The following is a 13,432-nucleotide window of genomic DNA, read 5'->3' as shown; positions in this document are numbered from 1 at the left end:
TTGTCAATAAATTAGACTCTCAATTTCAAATCTCTGAGGTAATCGATTCGGTAGCTCAATTCGTTTACCAGCTATATAGTTATTTTCTAAACATTTATGTCCAGAAACTTAGACCACATTGAGGCAATAATCCTTAAATTAGAAGCATTTCTGGAAGAAGTCTTGCACATAACTGTTGTTTGAATGGCCATATAGCTGTTGATATAATGATTCGTTTTTGCATCGTCTCTGCAAGTATATGAAATAATATTATATCATTATGTAGTATTCCATATTAGATTTATTTTATTATTTCAGTTCGTATATTAAATTGTAATAGTTGAATCTGAATTCTTATTCCACATTGTTTAGATATATGATCAAAAGTCTAAATTCATTTTTTTTCAAAAGTGTGGTTTCCTTTTGTCAAAATCCTTTTTTTTCAAACGTGTGGTTTTCTTTTGTCAAAATCCTTTTTTTTTTTCAAATGTGTGGTTTCCTTTTGCGATACATTAAAGAGCAATAAAGTGTATTTATTTTTCTTAATTAGTGTAACATAAATATGTTAATTGATTTATAATAGAAATATTATTTTTAATATATCATGTACACAAACTATTTGTACATTGATTGATGCATAAATGGCCTCATCTTATTTTATTTAAAAATATAACTTGCTTGGGTAGTACTTCATCCTTTTCCCATCAGATTCGTTGAATTTTACTAAAATGAAAATTATTTTCGAATCAATCAAGTACCCTGCAAAATTAATATTCACTATAAAATTTGTTAATTACTTTTAATTAGTTTTAGTGATGGTAATTTAATAGAATTCGGAAACACTTAATTGAATAAAATTATATTTGAATTTCTATTTCAATGAACTCGTTCATTAAAGGAATGAGCAAGCAAGAAAACGAGTAGCATCGAGAGGGCAATTATACCGATGCATAATGCGAGGAAGCATACCGGTAAAAGGAGGAAAGGATAATTGATATTACACTAAAAACCGCAACAATGACAATTTAAGACCGCAACGGACAAAAACAAATGCCATAAAGTAGCTCTGCCAAGAACAGGAAACCATAAGTCGAAACATTCAGTATTTCCACAAACTCCAACCACAAACGAAATAACAATAAACATATACTAATTGATGCGCTTTGTTCCTTGTTTTGACAGTTTTATGGTAGCGGCATAGGTCCTCCCGTTTACACAGAACCCCACACACTAAAAAATAGGCGAGTACGAGTATGCCAGCGCCTATGTTATATTTGTGTGCTGATTAACAACAATAATTATGCGGTGATTTCGTTATTCAAGGTAGTAATTGACTTATATATATAAATATATATATGTATATATATCAATCTATATATATGTAAATATATCTATATGTATATATGTATACATTTCATGTTATAAATTAAGTAGATACATTCGAAGATAACAGTTTTCATCCACGTAAATTTTACTTCTGTACTGATAAATACCAGATAATGTATAAGTAATCTCAGGCAATAATCATATTGTAAAATTACTTAAATTTAATATAGTTTTATCCATATTAAATAATTTCTATCTACATAAACTATAATTTAATACCGATAAAATGTATGGACACCAGGTAAAGTACAAGTAAGCTCAGCTAATACTTAAATCACACTTAAATCAATTAAATTGAGTAAATTGATACGATATGACATTTGAAAGACAGCGCAGAAGTTAATGCATTTATTTTATTGTAGTGCAAACTGGTACAAGTCCGTACTATGAAATCTGCTAAGTTGATCTAGAGTACCAATAAACTAATTAATATTAAATGTTTTGTTGAATATACATATTCTATACATGTGACATATATAACTGTAAATACGTTTTTAATATAATAACCTTATTTTTGTATCTTTTGCAAGAATATTTTAATTTTGTGAAGATATTGCTAATAGACATATAAGCGTACCTCGAAGCAACCCTTTGAATCAAAATATAAAGTTCTTTAGTAAACCTTTAGAAACGTGAAATTCTTAAGTATAATAAATAATAATTCTTAACAACGTATTCATGAAGTTTTAGCACAAAGTAAATAAACTATAATATAAATAAATATCAGCTACTATACCAGTTACCTAAGTTTATTGGAATGCAATACAAATAAATTCTTGTATTTAGTCACCTTTATGATTCTTATTTAATTGTTATTCTGACATATATTACGTGGTAAGCAGTTACAATTCTCAATTATTTTAAATCACATTGACTATATGTTTGAGTTTATCCGTTTCCATCTACGTATCTTGTTTTTAATATGATTTGAGCTAAATTTTATGGATTCTGAAAGCAACTAATGTTAAATATGCTAAAATCAGGCGTTGGGTTATGAAATTTTAAAATTATATCCATTTTCAATAATAATTTATGCACTCAATTAATTTGTGCTGTTATATACATAATTTAAAATATAATAAGAAATCAACCCAACATAGATCTTAGAAAGATAATCTTCTTTATTACCCGCGTAAGTTAGTTTTAAGAAATTGGTTTTCTTGAACCGGCTGTTGTGGCGCCTATAGACTACTAAGACAGAACTGAAAGAAGTACTGCCGTCACTAAAATCATTTAACTTTACAAGCTCATGTCGATCTCTGGCTCTGCCGAGCGTATTTCGGACCCTAAAAATTAAGAGTAGCAGAAAGAGAAAGGTTAATTTTAATATATTTGTAATTTGGGCTTTAGCTGCATATATTATGATATAAGTAGGTAAATTTAATAAAACAATTAACTTAGTTTCTTTCAATCGAATTGTTGCTGCAGTTAACACAGTTAAAAAAATTGTAGGATATGACTTGGTCTCGGAAGTTGCAGTAAAGCAGTTACCACGAAAAGGATTTGCTTTCTTTAGAAGCCCATTAGAAGTTATATAATATCATTCAATAAGTCCTCTTCCATTACTATTGAAAGTTAAATAATATTCTTAAAACATATTAAACACATAATCTAAACAAATATAATTATTGTTGATTAAATTTGGCCAATACTTTCCCAATAGTTTGTGGACTAGACATGCTTATACAGCTTTTAATGAAAAGAAATTTTGCCCTACATCAGTTATAGTTCAGTATGACATAAAGGTTTTCTCTTCAAATTGAAATACTAAATTTTTCCATATAACTCATTCAATTTAATTGAATTCAGTTCACTCAAATGGCATAACGTAGATCCTGACATACCTTAAGGTGGTCTTATGGGATCAATGCTTCAGCTGTTGAGCATATCAGACCTTTTCCTCACTAAAATGTTTCTAATGGACACATTTGCGTGGGATATGACAGTCCTATTAATTGATAGTAATCCAAACTTAGCATCAGCAAAACTACAGGTCTACATTGATAATATTGCACTGGAATCAAATCAGTTGAGGTCCCGAATATATATATTAATCTGACGATAATCCAAAATTTTTAATTGAAAATATTACGTTTGATTGCAAATGCACCACTATATATTACCCTCAACCAATTACACAAACAGATCTGAGTTCCAAATAATCAAAGATTAAATGTCTATAATGTGGCAAATACTTAGTTATGTTACTGGGCATAGCCAATTCGCGTTTTTGAGAGTGTATTGTATATACAATATAATTGACATTTTTTTTTAAATTAGACAGATTGTAATAAATAAAGAGGAAGAAAAAAAAAAATTGAATTAGCATTCTCCTAATTTAACTTTTAATTTTCTCCAGCAATTCGATAGGTAGAGCATCACTTAACGAGCACGCTAATCGTGCCAGTATTATAAAGATTATTGGGGAAACATCGCACAATGTAGGGCAGAAAAACCTGTCAAGCCAAGCACTCTGCTTCCTGACACTCACTTTTTAGATAGTAGTGTTCTACTTGCAACAATTGACAATCAAGATCTGTAAGATTTGGCAGATAAACCCTATTGTCAGATCTCTATATTGACTTGGTATGAACTATATGAAAAGCGCACTAGACAGCTGCTTTAACTAAGGCGTGTCATGCTTAGTACTATGGTACCGGTACTGACGGATCGTTCTATAATTGAAAGACATGTTATGCAACTGGGTCTACCTTATAATGACTTTTGTCGAGGTTGTGGTTCTGCAGATAAGGAGGAAATTGTGCTTCATCTCATTCATCAGCGTTCATCTTTAACTATTAGAAGATCTAAAATCTTCGAGGCCACTTTTGTACCGACCAAACAGAACTGTTATTCTACAAAATTGGCAACTTAGCTAAGTTGTTAGAATTGTCAAGTTGGTTCATCTTTATGTACCTTTTCGCGTTGCTCGTACACTTACGTCGTACGAGCCGTCTAACCTAACCTATATGGCTACGTTTTCGAATAAATCCTGATTTAATTTTCAATGGGTAGTTAATATATTTTTATGATTATGAATATGTTATTCATTTTCAAGTTGCATATCATATCCGATAAATATTGGTTGATAAACTCAATATTAATTTTTTTATGGTAAAACAAGTGCACTTAAGTTCTCATTATTAAATAAAGGTGGTTGCTTAATGAAATTTTATTTATTTTCCATATAATTCATGATGAGAAGATGTGAAAAGTTGTTGTTGATGAAAAGCGTTTATAATAGTTTTTCACTTTTAATATAATAAAACCAGAGTAGCACAGTGCCTCAGTGAAGGACTATTATACATGTTGCATGCAATTGAATGGCAATATGTGATGAATTACATTTTACATATGTAAATGCATTACAAAGCGATGTGATTGAGTGTACATTAAGTAGGAAACAAATAAATGTATCAATATATAAACAAATAGAAGAGGAGCTAAAAGCAGATACCTTAAGTGCATTTCGATTTCATTAACTTTTGGTATCGAAATAGACATAAAAATCAGCAAGGATATGCACGGCTTGTTGGTAAACAATGCAACTATAGAGTTCGAGATGCAGAAAGCACTCGTATTTTTATGCAAAACTAGGAAAGCCACGTTTCACGTACCAGCATGAGTTTTATTGTATTTGGGTCAATGTGTACTAGAAACTCTTCTGATAAACAACTTTAGAATTTTTCTTTTTTTTGTCCAAAATACTTTTGGTTAGCAACATGAGCGAAGGAAAAGGTCAGCATTTGTATAGTTTTATATGTAATGTGTATGATTGGATTTTTTAGATTTAAAGTTCTATATACAAGTATCTGCAACTGCAATTCATACTATCAAAAGAATATAAATTGTTTATTTATGTTGTACTTTTAGAAGTACTACGAATACAAACAAACAAAAAAAAAAAATAGGGAAAAATAAAGCGCAGTTAAGGAGATATTTTGCATTGTCAGTTAAGGCTAAAATACGTGAATTTATTTCTTGTATTCTTGTTGAAAATTTAGAATTTCATTTTTTGAAATATCGTTTATACTCACTATAACATAAAATTTCATTTTTCGCTAATATATTTTTATTTACTATTATATTTACTTTCAGGAACGTTACAAAACCGACATAAATCTGGCGATACAATTGCTGCAGTGCAAACCCGACAGTTTTATGCCACAAAAGGTGTCCTCGGTAAATTTCAATTATTAAATATGCTATGCAAATATTTTTCTTTTTGCTAATATTTTTTCTTCTTCTCCTTTTTTTTTTACACATAATTTACATGGATAACAACATAAAAATGTACTAACTAAAACCTATGGGATTTAATTGTGTCCTTTATGCTCGTTACTTTCGGTGCGGTTCAAATGTTTGACACATACGTACAGCTTCCCATCGATATACAATCAAAGGTTTCGGCTTATATGCGTCTGGAGACCAATTCACATTCCGATTCGGAGGGCAGCACTAGTGGTGTTGGTGTTGCAACCTCTGCTTCCTACAAAGTACTTCCAGCCTCTGATTCACCGCCACCAGCACCATGCCCCTTTCCACCTACTGCAATGGTATACTCAATGAGGGGCCTTGGTAAGTGTTAGTAGACAATTTTTAGTTTTTCATTTTTTATTTTTTTTCTGTTATTTAATATAAATATTTTTTAAAAATATTGTTTTTCTTTTTAAATTATTTTCTATTTTTCTCTTTTAGCAAATATTTTTATAATATTGTTTTGTTTTGTAAGTTGTTTCATTATTTAAAAAATATTTCATATTTATTTTACGTTGTTATGTTTTCATATGCTTCATGTCCTTTGACTGTAAATATCAATCAAATATTAAACAAAAATACAAATACAAATTATAAAAAAAAAAAATATTTTTTAAAATAAAACTTTTCAAAAATGCTACATTTAATTGCTGTCACAAATATATTTTTTATATATCTTAATTTTTTGTTTGATTGCTTAATAAATATTTTTACTGTAAAATAACTCTTTTTCGCTGCATCACAAATGACACATGTAAAGTACACATGTTCCATTCAAATGTATATATATATATATATATATATTGTTACAGATTTTTTATTGAATTTATCGCAGTGCTACTTAACATATATATACAAATATATATATGTAATATATACGGCTTAACATATATGTATGTTAACATTTCTGATACAATAAATTAAAATTTCATAAATTGAATGTAAAATTGACATTTTTTGAAATTTTCTGAAATTCAAATTAAATGAAAATCAAAACTCCAGGCTGTTTAATTAAAATGCAGTTATTTTATTTTGAAGGATAAAATAAAAATTAGAATACATAAAGCACTCGAATTGATGTTGTTGAACAAATCAAATATGAAATGATTTTTGAAAATTCTTTTATTTTTATTTTAAATATCGAATTAATTTTCATTTCATAACAAAATATTTGAAATTAATAATTACAAATATCTAGGTAAAATAATACACAAGTATATTCCTCCATAGTCCAATCAATATTTAAACTAATGAACTTAAAAATGATTGATATATCACCAAACTTCAAAATTTTTAGTTCCAAATGTCAGACATTAAAATGATTGTAATTACAGTGTCAAAAGAATGATACTTACTCATTACTATCCTTAATCGGCAATAGAATATAAAGCTCTAACTTACTTACTTATGTTACTAAGTTGTCCATTACAGATGTGAGTCGTTCTTAGTTGCTTCTTGTCTCTAGTTGGTAATACCGAGTGCCCCCAAATCGTTTGTCATCTGGTTCTTCTACCGAAGATGCGAATGTACTCTACCGCGTTTTCCACCTACGGGTACCGAATCAAACACCTTTTTACCCAGAGCACTTTCTTCGATTTGCATGTCCATAGTCCAATCAATATTTCAACTAATGAACTTAAAAATGATTGATATATGTTATCACCAAACTTCAAAATTTTTATTTCTAAATGTCAGACATTAAAATAGTTGTAATTACAGTGTCAAAAGAATGGTACTTACTCATTACTATCGTTAATCGGTAATAGAATACACAGCTCTAACTTACTTATTTACTTAGTTGGCCATTACAGACGTGAGTCGTTCTTAGTTGCTTCTTGTCGCTAGTTGGTAATACCGAGCGCCCCCAAATCGTTTGTCATCTGGTTCTTCTACCGAAGATGCGAATGTATTCTACCGCGTTTTCCACCTACGGGTATCGAATCAAACACCTTTTTACCCAGAGCACTTTCTTCCATTCGCATGTCATGTTGGTCATGTCAACCAAACAAGCGAATCCGTTGAATTTTTAATGCTCTAATAATCTTTCCTTTTCCTTGCTTCTTGATATACCGCACTGTGATTATAGTTAAACGTCTTTAAGTTCAGTTTATTTCTTCGTGATATATCGTACATCAGTAACAGTTAAACGGCTTCTTCTCAGTCTCTACTATTCTGTGCTATTTAAAATCGGGTAGTACTTGACCAGAGAATTAATTTATGATTAAACATTTTTTTATTTTTTTTTATTAAAAATGGATTGTAAAGAAAATATTGAAAAATAATGTGTTTCTAGTTTAACTTACCCCTACTGGGCTGCAGCACAGTTCATCCCGTGAGTCGTTCTGCAGCTTTTTAGTAAGATTCAGAAGATTCTGAATGACTTTGATTACTCAGTAACTCAGAAAAATATACTCTAACCACACACAAGTTAAATTGAAGTGTTTAATTTTGTTAGTAAAATTTTAGCTCATGTGGTAAAGAAGTTATATAAACCAATTTGTAAATTAATTACTTACTGCTATCCTTCTCTCCTAGTAGAACATAGGGCCTCTATGATTCCTCTAAATTTTACTCTGTTGCCTGCATCTCTCGTAATTTAGTACCAGGTGTACTGTGTGTCTTTAAGCGCCTAGTTCACGGTTCTTTGCCATGTCTTAGCTGGGGCTCCAGACCGGCTGTTACCTTATGGATTTCAGCGGTGGCTTATTTTGTAAAGCACGATGTTGTTCTCTTGAGCTTGTGGTCAATCCACTTCCATTTTCTTTCTCAACTAATATGTGATACTGTTGAATCAACATGGTGCGCCGACTTTCATAGTGTACCACATAACTATCGTGAATTGTCAATAATTGTTTAATTAATTACATTAATTAATGGTAAATATATATCACCATAACAAGTTTTATATGATTTTTGGATGTAAGTTAGTTAGGATATTAAGTTATGTGACATTAAAAATCACTTCAAGCTCAAAAATAGAAAGTTACTGTATATCTTAATAATTAGGTCAGCACTACTGTACGGATGTGTTACATACAGCAAAGCCTCAAATACTGCCATAAAGTAATTATATATAGCACAAAACCTGGCTATAAGAAGACTATTTAAGATTCCATGGTATATTAGAACAACAGACATGCACAAAGATCTAAGAATCAACTCAGTGAAAAAATATATCAGGGACAAAGCCCTAAGATTATTTACAAAAGTAGATACGCTCCCAATTCCGCTTTAAGAAACCTCAAGTCCATCTCAGGACCCACAGGAATATATGCTGATATACGGGCCGTCATCAGTTGAACTATTAAACCTCAAGTCCGGCTCAGGACCCACAGGAGTATATGCTGATGTACGGTCCGTCATCACTTGAACTATAAATAAATGATATGAATTCCAGTATAGTTAAAGCTTAGTGTAGGGCAGGGATAAGCCCCCCGGTCACAAAAGCGTAAAAGTGCACAATAGTACAAACTCAAGAAACCACAACCACAACAACAACATATTTGAGGTAGGACATGTTAAACTACTTGAGATTTTCAAATCCTGGATAGTCGCCATACAACTTGCATAGCGCTGCAAATAGTAGTCTACTATGGCAGTTATAATAACCAAGCGATTTTGAACACACCCTGTTTTTTAATAATAAAAAATATAAAAATGATAATTTATTTTGTTCAACGAATACTCATACATGCGAACTTTCTCTTCTGTAATGCAAACGTTACCTGAATTTGTCATTTAATCGAATTACAGGATTATTGAAAATTATGTGATTAAAATTTTCATAAACAGAAAAATGCACTTTTCCGTTCTACTAAATAAATTATAAACATTTTTGATAATTAAAATAATTTTTTCTATGCTACTGTGTACCATATATTGTGGTCGAACGTCAATTAAATGCTTAAATTCTACTAAAACTTAATTCGATTAAATTTCAATTTGAAGCAATAAATTAAATATATAATACTACTAATTTAATTTTTGTTATGAAACATTTACATTTTTTTAATTACTAATTTTTTTTTCTATTATGCAAAGTATTTTTTAATTAAAATTTTTTGTGTTGTTTGATTTTTACATTAATTATGTGTTCAAATAATTTTTGTTAATTAAAAGACATTTTAATTTAGTTCGAAATAACACAACAAATTTAATTAAATTTGAAATGGATTTTTAAAACGAAAAAAATATATTTAAAGTAATTGAAATGATATGCATAAACCATTTAATTTATTAAGGCACTAATAAAATTATTATTATTTCCTACTTTAGATGCTAAAAATAATGTTAATAATATTACCAACAACAACAATAATAGCACTTCAAAGGAAAATAGCAACACTAATAGCAATAATAACAATATCAATAACAATACAAGCAATATATGCAATTCCAATACATCACTAAACAACAATAGCAGCACAAATGGTCACAATAATGATCCTGATATGATTTCACCAGTGCTGATGGCCAAATTCCTAGAGGACGAATTAAAGGCAAGCGAGGTAAAACATTGCGACACCTGCCAGTGTGCTAAGCAGGACTTAACTGTCTTGGCTGATGTGTCACGTTCATATACAGTTAGCACACAGACGCCTTTTGCTCATAGTGGCAACTTGAATGAACCACTGACACAATTGTGTTTGCGCTGCAATAGCAATCTCAACTCACCCTCCCGCACCAATAGTCCATATCTTATGAAACTAGTCAAGTCCAGCGATTCTGTGATATCGGAAACCAAAAGCTCCGTGTCAGATTTAAATGATATGGATAAACTATTTCTGCCGGCCAAGAAGGATGATCTCATGGTTAATCCCATTTTGGGTCATCACAGACTATGCGAACGCACTAATGGTAGTGGAGCAATTAGTCAACAAAATGGTGCTTTAGTTACTAATAGTAAGTTGTCTTCAATGTTGTATACTAGCTCACAGCTTGATGCGTATGCAGCTGAAAAGTACTTAATGGAAGTCACAAGTTTAGCTGGGGTTAAAAATGGCTATCAGCGCAGATTTCTCGAAGGAGGCGGTACAGCTTTAGAACTGCTAGGTAAATATGAACCAACTAATGCAATTAAACAGGAGAATTTAAATGAAATCAATGGCAATGATGAATTAGAGGATGAAGCGAAACCATTGTTAAGTGCAGTATCACAAACGAATTTATTGGAAACCGAGAAACCACAAAAGGTTGACGTCAGTGATATTAATAATGAGCTTATAAAAACACCCGCAAGCTCGTGCAGTGCGGCTAACGTGAAGAATAATCTATTGAGAACGACCATATCTGGTAGCGTGAATAGTTTATGGAGTAAAACGAGTAGCTGTGAAGGTGCGAAGATGTTTGAGAATTTTAATAGAAATTTAATCAAAACAATTAAGGTGAGTGTGATTTCGTTACATTGTTTTTAAATTGTTGTTTATTTAATGCTTTTAAAATTAATTTATAGGCTGAAAATCCAAAGTATCGTGGACCACGTTTATGTGCTATGCGCATACAACAGAATGGACAAAGCAATATATTGCTGGACAACATAGAATCAATGGAAGCGGTTACACCGATTATATATAGAAGACGTGAGCGTCTCTTAGACGAAGAGTTAGATGATACGAAAGATATAATCACTTCAAACTCTACTAGATGCTTACCAAATGTAGATAAGTTAGATTTAATAGAAAGTGTAGAGAAATGTAGCAATAGTGGAACTGGTGAAATTTTAGATCCGATATGTGCACTAAGTGTAACTAATGATCTCAGCACAAGTGAATGTAAGGCAATCATGTGCAATAATAATGAGGTTATACATGTAGCTGGCTGCAATGGAGAAACTAAAGGCGGTGGTTTACTTGATGAAATCAATTCTCCTAGCTTAATAGTAACAAATGTAGATTCTCAAATTGAACAAAAGACTGGTAAAACTGATATAGAAATGTATAAAGATATAAAATCAAACTTATCGACTGACAAATGTGCTGAACTTAAGCAAGAAATAGGACTCGCAAATCTAGTGGATTTGACAAGTGAACTACAACAACAATTGGATAAAACTTCTTCAAGTTTCGAAATATTGCAAAATGAACCTAGTTCAAAAAATTCCTTAAATTCAAAATCTTGCACACAATCCAGTTCGGTAAGTGATGTTATAGATTTTCAAGAGAGTGTTATATTACGTAGACAGCAATTGAGCCGTGTAGCCGAATGGGTACAGAATAATACACAACAATTAGAACAGCAGCAACAAGTGATAAATGCTATGAATCATTGTGATTCTTCAGGTACAGATCGTCAGTCCTCATTCTCTACCATTGATCAATTAGATTCTGTTTCTATGGAAAAGTTATCAATGGACTCTGGTTATAAGACTACACCGCAACCACAAACTAATGGTTATTCAGATAATCAACAAGATGAAACAAATAAATCAACTGAAGATTCATTATCACCCAAAACTGAACCAGTTAATAATCATACGAATATTAATAATAATATTAATAAAATGCAACAAACACCGCCATTACAATATCAACAACAACAACAACAGCAACAACAACCACTTATTAATACTGCGCATACATTTTATCGACGCACAACACGATCGGGTCTTCCAGTTGCATATACTACATCTGATCTCATTACGCATAACGGCAGTACTTGCAACAGTAACACTCCAACTCTGCCAGAGCAGCCAACGTGTGATATATTAAATTATAAATATTATCCCAGTGAAACGGATAAGACACGTGCCATTAAAGCGGAATTGCACACCACCACGCAGAATGTGGACATAGCACAAATGGAATATAATGTCAAACAATTTTTGCTCAAACAGAATGAATGGTCTATGCACTGTTCCCGCACAAATAATAGTAATAGTACCGGTACTATTGTCTCGACAGGTAGTCAATTGCACAGCAATGGAAATATCGGTTTAGCGACAACACAGAAACTACAAACTACAGGTAAAAACTTAAGGCATATGAAATTATTTAGCGGTGCCGGAATCGGTCCAGGTGTTGGAGAACGTGTACGTGTGACAACAACAACTACGCCGGCTCTAAACGCTAATCAAGTCATAGCAACAACAATCACAGCGCCGAGTAGTGCTACTACAGGAAATAAACCCGTGGTACACACAATACCACAAAGAACTGAAACGAATTTATAAGTAGCAAAATATTTGTTAATTAATTGCTTAAATAGATAAAAAATATATTATATATATTGTACTTTTAGCATAGTTGAGAGCATGAATGTGGATAATATAGACCTTCAGATATTCTAAAACCAAACATATTTACTTGTAATTTAATTATATTTAATAGGCTTGATTAAAAGTTTATTACTCAATGTATTTAATTAATATTGAACTAAGCGATGCGCCACAAAAATTATTATTTAAATAAAATTTACTAAAAAAGCTTTTAGCATTGCCTAATTATTTAGTAAAATATATTAAATTAAATTTCAAAAAATATGCAGAACCGAAATTACTTAGTTTATAACGCCTACGAAGCCTAAGATTGTCCGTATTTATTATAAATAAGTAACATCCTTTAAAATATGTGTAATTAATAATTAATTAACGTAATTGTTTATCTTCATTGCGAACAAAATTATACTTGATATTTGGTATATAGTCATATACAAAACTCTCAAAAACTTATATAAATTAAAAGCAGATAGCAATAAGCATTGAATTATTTATATTAATTGGTTAATCACATATAACGAAAAAAAGTAAAAATTGTTTAACTAATGTTTAACGTATTAATATAAAAAAGATACAAAAAAAAAAAACTTGTAAGAT

At 30.8% G+C, this 13,432-nt stretch overlaps 1 protein-coding gene across 1 annotated transcript; it reads left to right on the top strand.

Moving 5' to 3' along the window:
• Positions 1-4,015: 4,015 nt before the first annotated feature.
• On the top strand, positions 4,016-12,931 carry LOC119666930 (uncharacterized protein DDB_G0288805-like). Its single transcript, XM_038076209.1, has 5 exons — positions 4,016-4,126; positions 5,464-5,547; positions 5,745-5,949; positions 9,898-11,006; positions 11,075-12,931. Exons 1-5 carry the CDS (start codon positions 4,016-4,018, stop codon positions 12,788-12,790), a joined length of 3,225 nt encoding a protein of 1,074 aa, XP_037932137.1. The 3' UTR covers positions 12,791-12,931.
• Positions 12,932-13,432: the final 501 nt, after the last annotated feature.

This window comes from Teleopsis dalmanni, chromosome 1 (genome assembly GCF_002237135.1).
Source record: "Teleopsis dalmanni isolate 2A chromosome 1, ASM223713v2, whole genome shotgun sequence".
Lineage (NCBI taxonomy): Eukaryota > Metazoa > Arthropoda > Insecta > Diptera > Diopsidae > Teleopsis > Teleopsis dalmanni.
This window is presented reverse-complemented; position numbering and strand designations above follow the sequence as displayed.

Bases quoted from the DNA above. Each gene is read 5' to 3' on its own strand.
- LOC119666930 (XM_038076209.1), top strand. From the start codon at position 4,016: ATGGTACCGGTACTGACGGATCGTTCTATAATTGAAAGACATGTTATG. The intron at 5,548-5,744 runs GTAAATTTCAAT...ACATACGTACAG, and splicing joins TGCCACAAAAGGTGTCCTCG to CTTCCCATCGATATACAATC. The intron at 5,950-9,897 runs GTTAGTAGACAA...TTCCTACTTTAG, and splicing joins AATGAGGGGCCTTGGTAAGT to ATGCTAAAAATAATGTTAAT.